This window comes from Hippocampus guttulatus, chromosome 5 (genome assembly GCF_054856545.1).
Source record: "Hippocampus guttulatus isolate MCC_2025c chromosome 5, RoL_Hgut_1.0, whole genome shotgun sequence".
Lineage (NCBI taxonomy): Eukaryota > Metazoa > Chordata > Actinopteri > Syngnathiformes > Syngnathidae > Hippocampus > Hippocampus guttulatus.
This window is the reverse complement of record NC_141265.1, coordinates 22,647,636-22,661,663: the sequence shown is the minus strand read 5'-3', so window position 1 is coordinate 22,661,663 and position 14,028 is coordinate 22,647,636. Positions and strand designations below refer to the sequence as shown.

The 14,028-nt window shown below is 40.5% G+C and overlaps 2 protein-coding genes across 4 annotated transcripts in view; both read left to right on the top strand.

The window, feature by feature from the left end:
• The window catches only part of top3b (DNA topoisomerase III beta), a 39,534-nt gene extending 38,563 nt beyond the window's left edge, over positions 1 to 971 (top strand). For both annotated transcript variants that reach the window (XM_086111751.1, XM_086111752.1), the window contains exon 18: positions 221 to 971. In XM_086111751.1, coding sequence (XP_085967877.1) covers positions 221 to 499 — 279 coding nt within the window. In that variant the 3' untranslated portion in view covers positions 500 to 971. The remainder of the gene's footprint in view (positions 1 to 220) is intronic.
• A 4,595-nt stretch (positions 972 to 5,566) lies between these two features.
• stxbp1b (syntaxin binding protein 1b) overlaps positions 5,567 to 14,028 on the top strand; it is a 29,846-nt gene continuing 21,384 nt past the window's right edge. For both annotated transcript variants that reach the window (XM_086111294.1, XM_086111293.1), the window contains exons 1-6: positions 5,567 to 5,639; positions 7,266 to 7,315; positions 7,397 to 7,478; positions 9,475 to 9,551; positions 13,100 to 13,178; positions 13,848 to 13,951. In XM_086111294.1, coding sequence (XP_085967420.1) covers positions 5,603 to 5,639; positions 7,266 to 7,315; positions 7,397 to 7,478; positions 9,475 to 9,551; positions 13,100 to 13,178; positions 13,848 to 13,951 — 429 coding nt within the window. In that variant the 5' untranslated portion in view covers positions 5,567 to 5,602. The remainder of the gene's footprint in view (positions 5,640 to 7,265; positions 7,316 to 7,396; positions 7,479 to 9,474; positions 9,552 to 13,099; positions 13,179 to 13,847; positions 13,952 to 14,028) is intronic.

Here is a 14,028-nt window from a genome sequence, read left to right as displayed (position 1 = left end):
AGATGAAGACTAAATGTAAATGTAGTATTGGACCGCTTGTTTTTCGCGGACTATACAGTATCCTAAGAACAGTGGCATAGAGCAACAAAAATGATGCCTTTTTTATTCTAAAACTTGATCATAAATCTCCTCTTGCTCAAAGAAGCACTTATTTTCCTCCCTGGTGCCGAGTGAGCTCATCCCTGTGATTTGATGAAAACTGCATTTCTTATTTGCGCAGGTTGCTCAAGAGAATTGCAATGCCTGCGATGCCTCCTTGGTCACTGTAGACTTCAATAAAGCCCGCACTCCACTGCCTGCTGGTGAGACCCAACACACCGGCTGTGTTTTCTGTGATTCAGTCTTCCAGGGTCTTGTGGAACTTAAACACGCTACCATGAGGCACCCCATGCACCGAGGTGGAGGTGCGAGACGAGGACGAGGGCGAGGCAGGGGACGTCGTGGACCCCCAAAAAAGCCTAAAGACAAAATGGCTGAATTAGCAGCGTACTTTGTATAGCAGTGTATTATGTTATTGTATCATCTTTTTTTTTTTTTTTTTTTTGTACTGAACATAATTTTGCACACTGTGGGTGTGTTGCCTTTGCAACACACTAACTCAGTGATTTTCATCTGGCTTGTTGAGACCAAAAAGTGGCTCAGTTACCGCTGTATTTACTGTTTTTTATTTGATTGTTTTATATTCATGTCTTAGGTGTGTTTTTCCTACAAATATTTACTGTAATTATGAGGGCCCGACTGAGAGATTTTTTTGAGACAGATGCTGATTAATTAATTGCTATTTAATTAAATATTAAAAAAATAGAAAATGCATAAAATCACTTCTTTTTTTGGTCCCTTGTATGTCCCTATACAGCATTTTGAGATAATTGCCATCTTAATATCCTAAGGCCCAAAAAGTCCCAATCAGACTATGTATGCGGTTGTACACCTTCTTTTTAAGGAATAAAAGTGAAGTTCAAAGAGTTCAATTTAATGTAACAGTGCTTTTTTGGGGGGGGGGATTGGATCAACTTTATTGTCAAATGTACTGTATGTGTAACATACAGCACAGATGAAATTTCTTCCCTCTCAACATAAAACGAGGAGCCGGTGCGGGTGTCCGTGCCACTATCAAAAGAAAAGTTAACAATAAAATGACAAAATAATACAAAACAACACATGAGACACAGACAATCGTGCACTCTTAACCACTTTCCTGCATACACTTTGTTGACTTTTCATGTAACATTTAGGAATATTGAATGTTAAACCAGGCTTGTACTATCCAAGGTTTGTCATTTACAGGTAGTTCTAAATCAGGGGTCACCAACGTGGTGCCAGCAGGCACCAGGTAGCTGCAAGGACCACATGAGTAGCCTGTGGGCTTGTTCTGAAACTAGCTCATCAGTGATGGGACATTGTGATTTCTTCGGAATGTTCTTCAACTGAGTAGTTTACAATGTCAACATTTGGCGCAGATTTCTAGACAGCGTTGCATTGCAATGTTCATCTGTTTTTCCCAGTTAGTGTGAAAACCCAATAACATGATCAATGTCATCATATAAATTATGATTCATTGTTAATATAGCAGTGACATTAAAGATAAATTCATCAAATGTGTTATTTCAGAAGTGTGTATCAAACTGGTAACCCTTGACAGTAGCCAAGAAGTAGCCCCTGTGCCCCTGTAGGAAAGGCACCTTTTTATCCGACTGTGGTGTCTCAGTCTGGACACTTGGGGGCACCATGTAAAACTGTGATTTGAAAAGAAGAATTCAAAAGACAGATATCAAGCATAATGTCTGATGGATACGGTGTGCTGAGCTGTCAATAACGTGAATTAAAAGAGAAATACAAGACCCTTCTTGAGAATACTACAGCGACCAAACTCAAATGTTTGGTCCAGGCCCAGACCATGACCACGTCCATTGTGAACCCCCACACTGATCGATGACGCAACAAAGTCTGCTGCTAATGCTAATGTGAATGCGCTCGTAATTCACTTTTTTTTTAAATCATGACAGTGATCAGCAACCTATCATCTATCATCCAGAAAGTGCCCTGCGTCCACAAGACCTCTCGCATTTTCCTCACCAAATTCCCCGCTAAGAGATGCCCTCCAAAACAAAATGGTGATCGGGACATGCTGGAGAACTTGTCCAAGAACTATCATAAATTCTGTATGGCTTTGGTGAATCACTGCGGCAACCGAAGGGTTGCAGTCAGCAAAGTCAAGAAAAAGAACTTCATGGAGGTAACCGATGTGCTGGTGTTCACGTTCACCGAGGCCAAAGCTTCCAGCCATTACCTCTGAACTGCTGAAGTCCATCAAGAAGGCCAAAGAGCTTGATGCCCAGATCGCCAAACTGTTCCCGAAGTCATCTACAAGCAAAGCAGGAGCAACAGTAGCAGGCAAAGCTGGATCTGAGGGTGACACTACGTGCTCCAGCTCAAACTAGCCAGATGTCAATGCTATTTTTGCCTTATTTTATACTTGTTCCATATTTTTTCCTACTTGTTCTGTGTGTGAATAAGTATACAGTGATCCCTCGCTATTTCGCGGTTCGTTTATCGCAGCTTCAGTGCATCGCGGATTTTTTTCAAACATATTCATAATTTTTTTTTCATATACATGGAGTACAGTACTGTATATGTTGCTCTATGTGGCTCGCTGTTGTTTTGCAGCTTCTCGCAGACCGTTTGCGGACTTTTTTTTTTACCTGTGTATGTTCTTTGGTCGCTACTTCGCGGATTTTCGTTTATCGTGGGTGGTTTTGGTCCCCATTAACTGCGATAAACGAGGGATTATTGTATTTGTGTACATATTGATCGATAGACCGGCACATGAGACATTCTCACAGTATTTTTGTCATATTAGTATTATTTTGTTTTCCTATTTTTTTCCAGAACAAATCTAAATTATTCTACTATCAGTTAGTAATGTATTTTTTCATGAGACCGTTTGTCAGTGTTTGTGTATTGCCAGTTAATATATGAGTTTTTCTAGATGGCGCTGTAGTGGCAGCAGTCGGCAAGAGCTCTGCAAAAGCTTAGATTTTTTGTTGTTTTCGTCTTGTTTTGTCATATTGTGTTGGTTATCCTTTATGTGGGCCCAATGTGGACTGTTTTTCAGCGTTTTGGCCACGACATTCGTAATACGAGGAAACGTTCGTTTATTTGAATGTCCGTCGAGCCATAAGCAATTCACTTTGAGCAGCTAATCGGATGCATTCCACTCTATCTTTTACGGATCTAGCTTCAGTATCTACACACATAGACGGTGAGGTCCCTCTTGGCCAATTGGAGGCCAGGATGATGCTCGGTAAGCCAATGGCAGAGCAGCTATGAGTATGCTGCGTTCAGGAAACTAGCAGCAGTGACCGAATTAAACATTGTTCACGATATAAACCAGTGTGGTGGTTGCTGTTGCCGATTCCGAATGAAGCAGAAGTCGCTGTTGGATTAGACTTTGTTGTCGTGAATGTCTTTGCGAGGCTGGAGCAGAGAAAATGATTTCTATAGGCAACAGGGTTTTTTTTCGTTGTATGGGGGGCAGTAGAATGGGAATGGTGTTAATGCATGAAGATTTTTTCACATTAGGGGGTATTTTCGCCCATGCAGGTTTCGTTCTAGAGGAGTTTCCCTGTATTTATATATAAACACATAACACGGGGTAGGACTAGATAAGTTTTTTACTTCTCCCTACTCCCTTGAACATAATAATTGTGTTGAATGATGACTGATTTCTCTTTCCTTTTTACTATTTTACTTACCTTAGTTTCTGTCAAATTATTACTGTGTATGTTTTATGTTCAATAAACAAACGAAACAAAATGAAAAACTAAACCGTGGCGGCCCGATGCTAACGGGCTAATGTGGCAAACTTGCTCGTGAACACGAGTCGCAACTGATTAAATAGGACAAGTACACTTCATTATACTCACGTTTTGTCATATATAGGGTGACCCAAAAAAAACGGGCCCCAACTCTAATTAGGCCCCGTTTCTTAGTGTTTTGTCCGAATGAAATGAAACTTTGGCCATAACTAGTTGATTATATTCAAAACATCACATCAAAACACTTGGGTCTTTGGCCTTTTTTCTCCGTTCTACAGCATATGTTCTAGATGGCCTCCATTTAGCTCCGTGCATTTCTTGAGGCGCAGCACGAAGTTGTCCATGACGTTCTTACAGACTGAATTGGTAATGGCTCTCATCTCCTCCCTGTTGGCTTTCTTGAGTTCCGTGATGGTTCTGGGTTTCCCTGCGTAGACTCTGTCCTTAAAATAGCCCCAAAGAAAAAAATCTGGGGGGTTTAGGTCCGGGCTATGGGGTGCCCACTCAAAATCAGTCTTGAGACTGATCACTCGGCCTCCGAAGTTCTCTTTCAGCCAATCTCGGGACAGGTTTGAGGTGTGAGAACTTGCTCCGTCTGATGAGATGAGATGATTACCATTATGAATATAATAAACTAGTTATGGCCAAAGTTTCATTTCATTCTGACAAAACACTAAGAAACGGGGCCTAATTAGAGTTGGGGCCCGTTTTTTTTTGGGTCACCCTGTACTCGAGGGCTTAAGGAATCGCCGATGAGGTAAACTGTACAAAGGAGTTTAAAGGACAAGGTTGACATCGAACAGAACGGAATGACCTTGAGCAGAACGCAAACCCGGAAACGGGCAGGTGCTGTCCTAACGCAATACCTAAATGCGTGAAGGTGAATGTCTCGCGGTAACTAAAGAAACGGGCTGAGCATTTGCTAAATTGCTACAACTGTCATAATGCAACTACGCATGGTAGCTGCCCACCCCAGTGACTTTGGTGGCGGCAACGTTACCATCAAATGCATTGCATTGCATTGAAATTTTCAGTCCTCATTTGTCAAGCAATTTTCGTGAAGCTTACCTTTTTGTCAACCATCAGAGCAGGCAGAGACATCAACACTGTCATTAAAACCTGCCACTATAGATGCACAATTGTCGTGAGTTTTACTTCTAGTGACTTCTTTGAGGGAAGTATTTAACAAATTTGATTTTCTTTCATTGATTGATTAAATTTTCAATTTCAAACGACACTATTCCATGGCACTAAAATCTATTGAATAGTCCCATTTTACCAATCTTTTGAAAAGTGCCGCCACTTTGTAATGATTTTAGTTGCATTTGAATAATCTATGTATTGTAATTTTACGTGATGTTTATAAGCTTGGTCCCGAATCCTCTGCCCCTTGAAAAATCCCCTCTGCGCCCCTGAAATGAAACTTATGGGAAAAAATGAAAATAGTAGATAAAATATGACATGCAATTAAAAGCAAATATTTCCAAGACAACAAAAATATATTCGGTAAATTGTGCTGTAAAGGCCAAATATAGTTTAAAGTAGTTGTGAAGTCTTGAGATTTGGCTTTGAATGTAAATCAGCTACATTTAATCAGCAAATGAAAGAAGTATCTTCACTATCGCTCCGCTTTGCCACATCCAATTAGATGGCGAGATTGACGTACAAAATGGCCTTCTCAGCGGTATCTAGATTTTTATGTCTATGTTTCTAATTCGGTCCGTTTTTTTTCTGTTAGCCACAACCCCGCGAAGAGGTAGGTGGACGCGCATCCGAAATCAGCCATGGCACCTTTTGGATTAAAAGGCGTTGTTGGAGAAAGTAAGGAGTGTTTTTATTGTTACTTCTCTGTTTGTTACAGTATTTGATCAACACCGATGGTGCATCTCCATGCATGATCAACCTAAGTTAAATATTATAGTAAATATCAATCTAGAACCATACGAAAACATAATATTATTCTAAAATGATATATAAAATTTAATTTGACACATTTTCCATTTTCATTTCATGTGTTCACATTTTTTAATGCTTGTTTTATGGTGATACTACCTCAAAATGCTTTAAATACTGGACTGTAATGCAATATTATGTATTTCAAAACAAGCAATATCTTGTTTTTTGTACTGTATCGGTAAAGTGGATTTCTTTTACAGGGTAACATAAGTGCAATTGTGTATTCTTTGTGAATTCTATTCTAGTTCAATACACCAAACAAACATGCCTCCAAATCATCGGTTGAGATGTTGACAACTATTAGGGAAGGAATTGTTATTGGGAAAAGAAAATTATATTTAAGTCACTTTAAAATGGATAGGTCATCTTCAAGAACCCTCTTCGTGACTGATTCATGATTCCTTTTAATTTAATTTCTGGTTCATAGATCCATTTTTTATACCGTTGAAGCTGTTCAGGGTTATGGGGAGATGAAAGGTTAACGGCAGACTTCACAATGGACTTGTTGTTCGTGAAACACTTTGAATTTAATTCAATTTATTCAATACTAAAAATGTAATGAAAGCAAGTACACAAAGTTCCAGTGTGATATCATTTATTTATGAAATAAAACATTGGTTTAAATATTTGGGGAAAATATCTACTCGGAAAATATTTTGTTACATCCCTGCACACCTGATCTTTGTTTGTCCCCCCCCCCTAAAAATGTTTCTATGAGACGGTCATTGCAAATGTTGTTTTGTTTGGCAATGACTAAGTCGTCAGCCATCAATGAATTGCCACTGTCACTGGTGCATTTTTGAATTGACAAAAAGTCTCTTTTAGACGATTTTTGCGGACCAAATCAAGCATTGTTGCTGATATTGTCTTCATTAAAGTCATGCCAGAATCTTACTCCTCTCCAAATGTCACTCCAAACATTACAAACAAAAACAGGATGTATAGAATTCCTTCAGAGGTTTCGTGTGTCTCTCTGTTTCTGAGGGCTGTTGCTTTCCTGTGACGTTGTCAGATGATACACAGCCACCCTGAAATAGTGATTGTGAGGGTTGTATACTAAGAGGATTTCAAGCAGATTAGAGGCAGGGATTGCGTTTACCCTCCAGAGAGGACAGACTGGATTGTTAAACCCCAGTGATGGAAACTGGGACACTCTTTATCTGTATGCCCATCCACCCAAGAAAAACAAATTGTGAAACATCAGCTATATTTCAATGTTTTGATTCATTTATTTTTTGGTCATTTGCTTGTTGTTTCAAGTTCAATTCTATTGCTGCCCAAATAGTGGTTGGTCAAGTGCAAATTTGTGAATAAAGTTTTTGCTACACTATATCAACTAGGATTTTTATAAGGGGTAGATATTATTCCAAGGATGTTTAAAAATACAGTACCGGTACTGCATAAATACTGCTATGGACGTCAAAGATCCCTTTTAACTAGGAGTTAATTTTTATTGAGAAAATAATTTGTTGCGTGTTTCTCACATTATAGAGATAATGAATGGTGTCATCAAGAAGGCGAGAGAAAAAGGAAAATGGAAAGTAAGTGCACATTCGACTTCTAGATTCACAGAGGATTCGAACAATAAATTCCCTGCTAAAAAGAGTCTCACTTGTCTGTAGGTGCTTGTGGTGGACAAGCTGAGTATGAGGATGATTTCCTCCTGCTGCAAGATGACAGACATCATGTCAGAGGGAATCACCAGTGAGTACCCCTGTTTTTACCAGTGCAAATTCATCTGAAAGACAACACATATCGTTTTATGGTTTACTTCAGGACTGATGGGGTCGAAGTATTGTATTTCTTTCTCTTCAGATGTCTGACCAAGGCTGCTGCTCCTGGGCCTTGGGCACCTTCATTCATTAATGTAGCTTGAAATGGAAAGTTCCCAGCTCTTCAAGACAAATTATGTGCATGTTTTGTTTTTGTTTTTGTTTTTTGGCGGGGGTTCCACCCTGGCGGAAGAGACATATCAAGCATGTTGTACATTATCAGATCATTGGCCCTTCTTCTGCATTAACTGCAGACGAATCAGCATGTCTGACACAGGTGTTAGTTTTGGGAATGGAAATTAAGAGGGTGATTCCACAATTTTAGTCAATAATGATGTAGTGGTACACTCGCCTGACTTGTGTGCAGGCAGCGTTGGATCGGTTCCCAATCAGTGACGGTGTGAAAGGTTGTTTTCCTCGACACGTGCTCTGTGACTGACTGGCGAGGAGTTCAAGCTGCAGTCCGCCTTCTACCTAAAGTTAGCTGGGATAGGCACCAGTAGCCCTCGTGACCATTGTTCAGGATAAGCGGCGTGGAAAATGGATGGATTCCATAATTCTTTCTTCTGAATTGATATGTTGCCACCCTCTGCTTGGTCTGAAAATGGAACTGTAACTGAGTACCGAAATTTTAAGAACTGACTGAACATCCTCTGAGAATGGTGATTACATAATTTTTGTCAGAAGGTATAGTTGCATGAGGCAATTCTTGCCGCAAGGCAAACCAGGCAGCTGCTTTATGCCCCCAAACCAGTGACCTGAATTGGGCGCTATCTACTGTAAGGCCTTACGACGGTATAGTGCAGGGGTGCCAAACTCATTTTTGTCGCGGGCCACACTGTAGTTACGGTTTCCCTGAGAGGGCCATTATGACTGTGAATTTTGTAAAACCGTACAAGTGTTTAATCACCTCCACATATTACAAATTCAGTGCACAACAAATTGGTGGATAACTAGTTTAGAAATCAGAAGTCAAGAATAATGGTTTGTTCAGCCATTGTTTACGTTAATGTACGAAGTACATAATGAGATAATTCTTGCAATCTCTCTGTGTTATGATGGATTACATATGGCAATTTGAAATTTTGGTTCAGACTTCAGCAAGTATCATGGAAAAGTTGACATGCTTGATTTGCTCTTGCGGGCCAGACAAAATGATATGGCGGGCCAGATCTGGCCCCCGAGCCATGAGTTTGACACGTGCGATATCATGGTAATCGTGATTTGAAAGTGCAAATGTTGATGGGCAGTCACTTCATGACGTGGTTTAAGGTTTCGTCTGATATAATTAAGTGACGATACAGCTTCTCATGTTGCACTATGGGTATTTTTATGTGATACTGCAATTGAGTGTGCAGTTTGGTAATGTGCCAACTTTCTGACTAAAATATTTTAAAAATTGCTCGTGTGAAGACTTGCCTTTTTTTGGACAGAACAATTTCCAAAATTAAACAAGCGAGAATATTTAGATTTATCTGTGAGCCAGATGCAATCATCAAACGAGCCACAGGTTCCTGACCCCAGCTCTAGAGTCTGGTTCATCTCCACATAGGTCGATTTGTCGCAACAAAGTTTGGCAAGGTGTCCATCCATCCATCCATTCATTTTCCGATCCGCTTATCCTCACAAGGGTCGCAGTGAGGTGCTGGAGCCTACCCCAGCTGTCTTCGGGCAGTAGGCCGGACACCCTGAACCGGTTGCCAGCCAAGCGCAGAGTTTGGCAAGGTGTTGCCGTTAAAAATAACCAATCAAATGAAATGAGAACAAAACATTTTATTTTTAATAACAAACGACAAAAATGCCAGCGAAGTTGAAAGTTCCACCGGCCACTGGCATTGCCAGCAAAAAGTGTCCAGCAACTTGACACATGTCTTAATAACTGATGATTAATAAGAGTTTGGTAATTAAAACATTGCTCTTTTTCACAGTTGTAGAGGACGTATCCAAGGGACGGGAGCCTCTGCCCAGCATGGAGGCCATCTATCTCATAACGCCCTCTGACGAGGTAAGAAAAAAAATCTGTGAAATACAACAAGCACAAATGTAATGAAACCACAGTTTCAAAAGATTTAACAAAGACTTTTGCATTTGTAAGCAAGAAAGGCAATCCTTGAGTAATTACTACATTGACATGTGCAGTTTGTACAGTAAGTTTTCTGATGTGATAATGGTTATTGTCAAACCTATATGTCATTGGATAGTGGTATACTCTATCCATATTTTTTATATATAGGTACCTAACCCTAACCCTACCGTTCAAAAGTTTGGGGTCACCCAAACAATTTTGTGTTTTCCATGAAAAGTCACACTTATTCACCACCAAACGTAGTGAAATGAATAGAAAATAGAGTCAAGACATTGACAAGGTTAGAAATAATGATTTGTATTTGAAATAAGATTTTTTTTACATCAAACTTTGCTTTCGTCAAAGAATCCTCCATTTGCAGCAATTACGGCATTGCAGACCTTTGGCATTCTATCTGTTAATTTGTTGAGGTAATCTGGAGATATTGCACCCCACGCTTCCAGAAGCAGCTCCCACAAGTTGGATTGGTTGGATGGGCACTTCTTGCGTACCATACGGTCAAGCTGCTCCCGCAACAGCTCAATGGGGTTCAGATCTGGTGACTGCGCTGGCCACTCCATTACCGATAGAATACCAGCTGCCTGCTTCTGCTCTAAATAGTTCTCGCACAATTTGGAGGTGTGTTTGGGGTCATTGTCCTGTTGTAGGATGAAATTGGCTCCAATCAAGCGCTGTCCACTGGGTATGGCATGGCGTTGCAAAATGGAGTGATAGCCTTCCTTATTCAGAATCCCTTTTACCCTGTAAAAATCTCCCACCTTACCAGCACCAAAGCAACCCCAGACCATCACATTACCTCCTCCATGCTTAACAGATGGCGTCAGGCATTCTTCCAGCATCTTTTCATTTGTTCTGCGTCTCACAAACGTTCTTCTTTGTGATCCAAACACCTCAAACTTGGATTCATCCGTCCACAACACTTTTTTCCAGTCTTCCTCTGTCCAATGTCTGTGTTCTTTTGCCCATCTTAATCTTTTTCTTTTGTTGGCCAGTCTCAGATATGGCTTTTTCTTTGCCACTCTGCCCTGAAGCCCAGAATCCCGCAGCCGCCTCTTCACTGTAGATGTTGACACTGGTGTTTTGCGGGTACTATTTAATGAAGATGCCAGTTGGGGACCTGTGAGGCGTCTGTTTCTCAAACTAGAGACTCCAATGTACTTATCTTCTTGCTCAATTGTGCAACGCGGCCTCCCACTTCTTTTTCGACTCTGGTTAGAGCCTGTTTGTGCTGTCCTCTGAAGGGAGTAGTGCACACCGTTGTAGGAAATCTTCAATTTCTTAGCAATTTCTCGCATGGAATAGCCTTCATTTCTAAGAACAAGAATAGACTGTCGAGTTTCGGATGAAAGTTCTCTTTTTCTGGCCATTTTGAGCGTTTAATTGACCCCACAAATGTGATGCTCCAGAAACTCAATCTGCTCACAGGAAGGTCAGTTTTGTAGCTTCTGTAACGAGCTAAACTGTTTTCAGATGTGTGAACATGATTGCACAAGGGTTTTCTAATCATCAATTAGCCTTCTGAGCCAATGAGCAAACACATTGTACCATTAGCACACTGGAGTGATAGTTAGTTGCTGGAAATGGGCCTCTCTCTATACACCTATATAGATATTGCACCAAAAACCAGACATTTGCAGCTAGAATAGTCATTTACCACATTAGCAATGTATAAAGTGTATTTCTTTAAAGTTAAGACTAGTTTAAAATTATCTTCATTGAAAAGTACAGTGCTTTTCCTTCAAAAATAACGACATTTCAATGTGACCCCAAACGTTTGAATGGTAGTGTGTGTGTGTGTGTGTGTGTGTACACATACCAAATTCCAAAGAAGTGGGTGTTTAACACAAATAAAAACAGAATACAATGATTTGCAACTCCTGTTCAAACTACATTTAATTGAATACTCTAAACAAGATATTTCATGTTCAAACTAACAAACATTATTGTTTTGAGCAAATTATCAACTTATTGATAAATTAACTTTCAATCATTTTATGGCTCCAACACGTTCCAAAAAATCTGGGACTGGAGGCAAAAAAGACTGAGATATTTGAGGAATGCTCATCAAACACCTGTTTGGAACATCCCACAAGTGAACAGGCTAACTAGGAACAGGTGGGTGCCATGATTGGATATGAAATGAGCTTCCCTGAATTGCAAGCAAATCATTCACAAGCAAATCTCCGGTAAGGGTCACCTCTTTGTGAATAACTAGGTGAGACAATAGTTTCAGGACAATGTCCCTTAACTTACTATTGCAAAGAATTTAGGCTTCTCTGGGCCCGAGCTCATCATAAGATGGACTGATGCAAAGTGGAACAGTGTTCTTTGGTCTGACATGTCCACATTTCAAATTCATTTTCGAAATTGCAGACATCATGTCCTTTGAACGAAAGAGGTAAAGAAGCAATCGTACTGCCATGGACGTAACGTTCAAAAGCTAGCATGTGATGGTATGGGGCTGTGTTAGTGCCAATGGCATCGGTGATGAACACCATTAATGCTGAAAGGTACATTGAGGTTTTGGAGAAACATATGCTGCCATCCAAGCCAGTGTCTTTCATTGTGACATTGTCAGGTGTGCCGCGGGAAAATATCCAACTTGTATGCCTGTGCGGTCTATCGCCCAGAAAGTAATCGTGTAGTACCTTCTCATACCGCTAGGGAGCAGCAAAAGCTAGCCAATTGCCTTGTGTTTCGACCACAAGAGAGACAAGCGAATTTGTGCCGCATGAATTCAGGACGACAATGAAACAATAAATATGAAAGATGATAAAATACTTTTTTTTCTTTGTGCTCATTTGATTACAATTCAAGCTGTTATAATGTCATTTTTCAATGTTAAAAACTGTTATAGTAACACTATAACACGTTTTTTCATGACCCTTTTTCTGAACATCCCATCTTATTTCAGCAAGACAATGCCAAAACACATTCTTACAACGGTGTGGCTTCGTAGTAAAGTTTAAAAGTGTGAGGGTACGAGACTGGCCTGCCTGCAGTCCAGACCTGTCTCCCATTGAAAATATGTGGTGTGTGATGAAGTGTAAAATGCAATAACGGAGACCCTGCACTGAAGCTGTACATCAAGCAATAGGAAGGAATTCCACCGACAAAGCTTCAACAATTTGGGTCCTCACTTCTTAAACGTTTTTTTGAATGCTGTTCAAAGAAAACACAGTGTGAAACAAGACGCTGTCCCAGCCTGCGAGTGACCCATATTTTAGCTACAGCTGGAAACCTGCCTATAACTGTGGCACTCATGGTGCCTGCTTGATTTGATGGGAAACGCAGGGATGCAAATACTGTAGTTCTTGTATTATTTCATTGTTATACTGTTTTCCAAACAGTCACCAATGGATTTCCTTATGTAAAGAAGTGTGTCTTTGCTCACAGTCATGGATCATTCCAGAATTAACTACTTTTTACACAAGATCATGAGAAATCGTATTATTTTCTGTTGACAGTCCGTTGAGGGTCTGATTGATGACTTCAGAGATCCACGGTCTCCGAGGTATAGGGCAGCCCATGTCTTCTTCACCGACAGTGAGTAACACAAAGCTATTTGTAGATTCATCTTGAAATAAACACATGCAATGGGTGGTTATAATATTTTAAAATAACAATACACTGGACATGTAATGTTCGAAAATATTTTACAAAAATGCTTGCACACGAGTGGTCGACTGGTTAGCACGTCCGCCTCACAGTGCATGCAGAGCTACAGCGTTCGATTCCAGCTCCGGCCTTCCTGTGTGGAGTTTGCATATTCTCCCCGTGCCTGCGTGGGTTTTCTCCGGGTTCTCCGGTTTCCTCCCACATTCCAAAAGCATGCGTGGCAGGTTAATGGAACACTCTAAATCATCCCAAGATTGAGTGTGAGCGTGCGTGGTTGTTTGTCTGCATGTTCCTTGCAATTGGGTGGCAACCAGTTCAGGTTGTCCCCCGCCTATCGCCCGAAGACAGCTGGGTTAGGCTACAGCACGCCCGCGACCCTCGTGAGGAGAAGCAGATCAGAAAATGGATGGATGGATGGCTTGCTCACTGCTGAGGGACACAGTTACTATAAGAATAAACTGCAAACTTCAGGTTATATGAGGCTTAATATCTGTGCACATCTCTTAAAATGAAACACAATCTAATGTTAGCATTTATTGCTTCACTGAGGGAATGTTTAGGGATTTAAATAACACATTTGTGTTTGATTTACTGCAGCAATTCCAGACTCCATGTTTGGTCTCTTGACCAATTCTCGCGCCTCCAAAGCCATGAAGGCCTTGACTGAAATCCATGTAGCCTTTCTGCCCTATGAATCTCAGGTAAGGAAATGCATTTTACAAAGTCCTGCGAATGCATGGATTAGTTTATTAATAATAGTATTGTTACGTGATCAAGT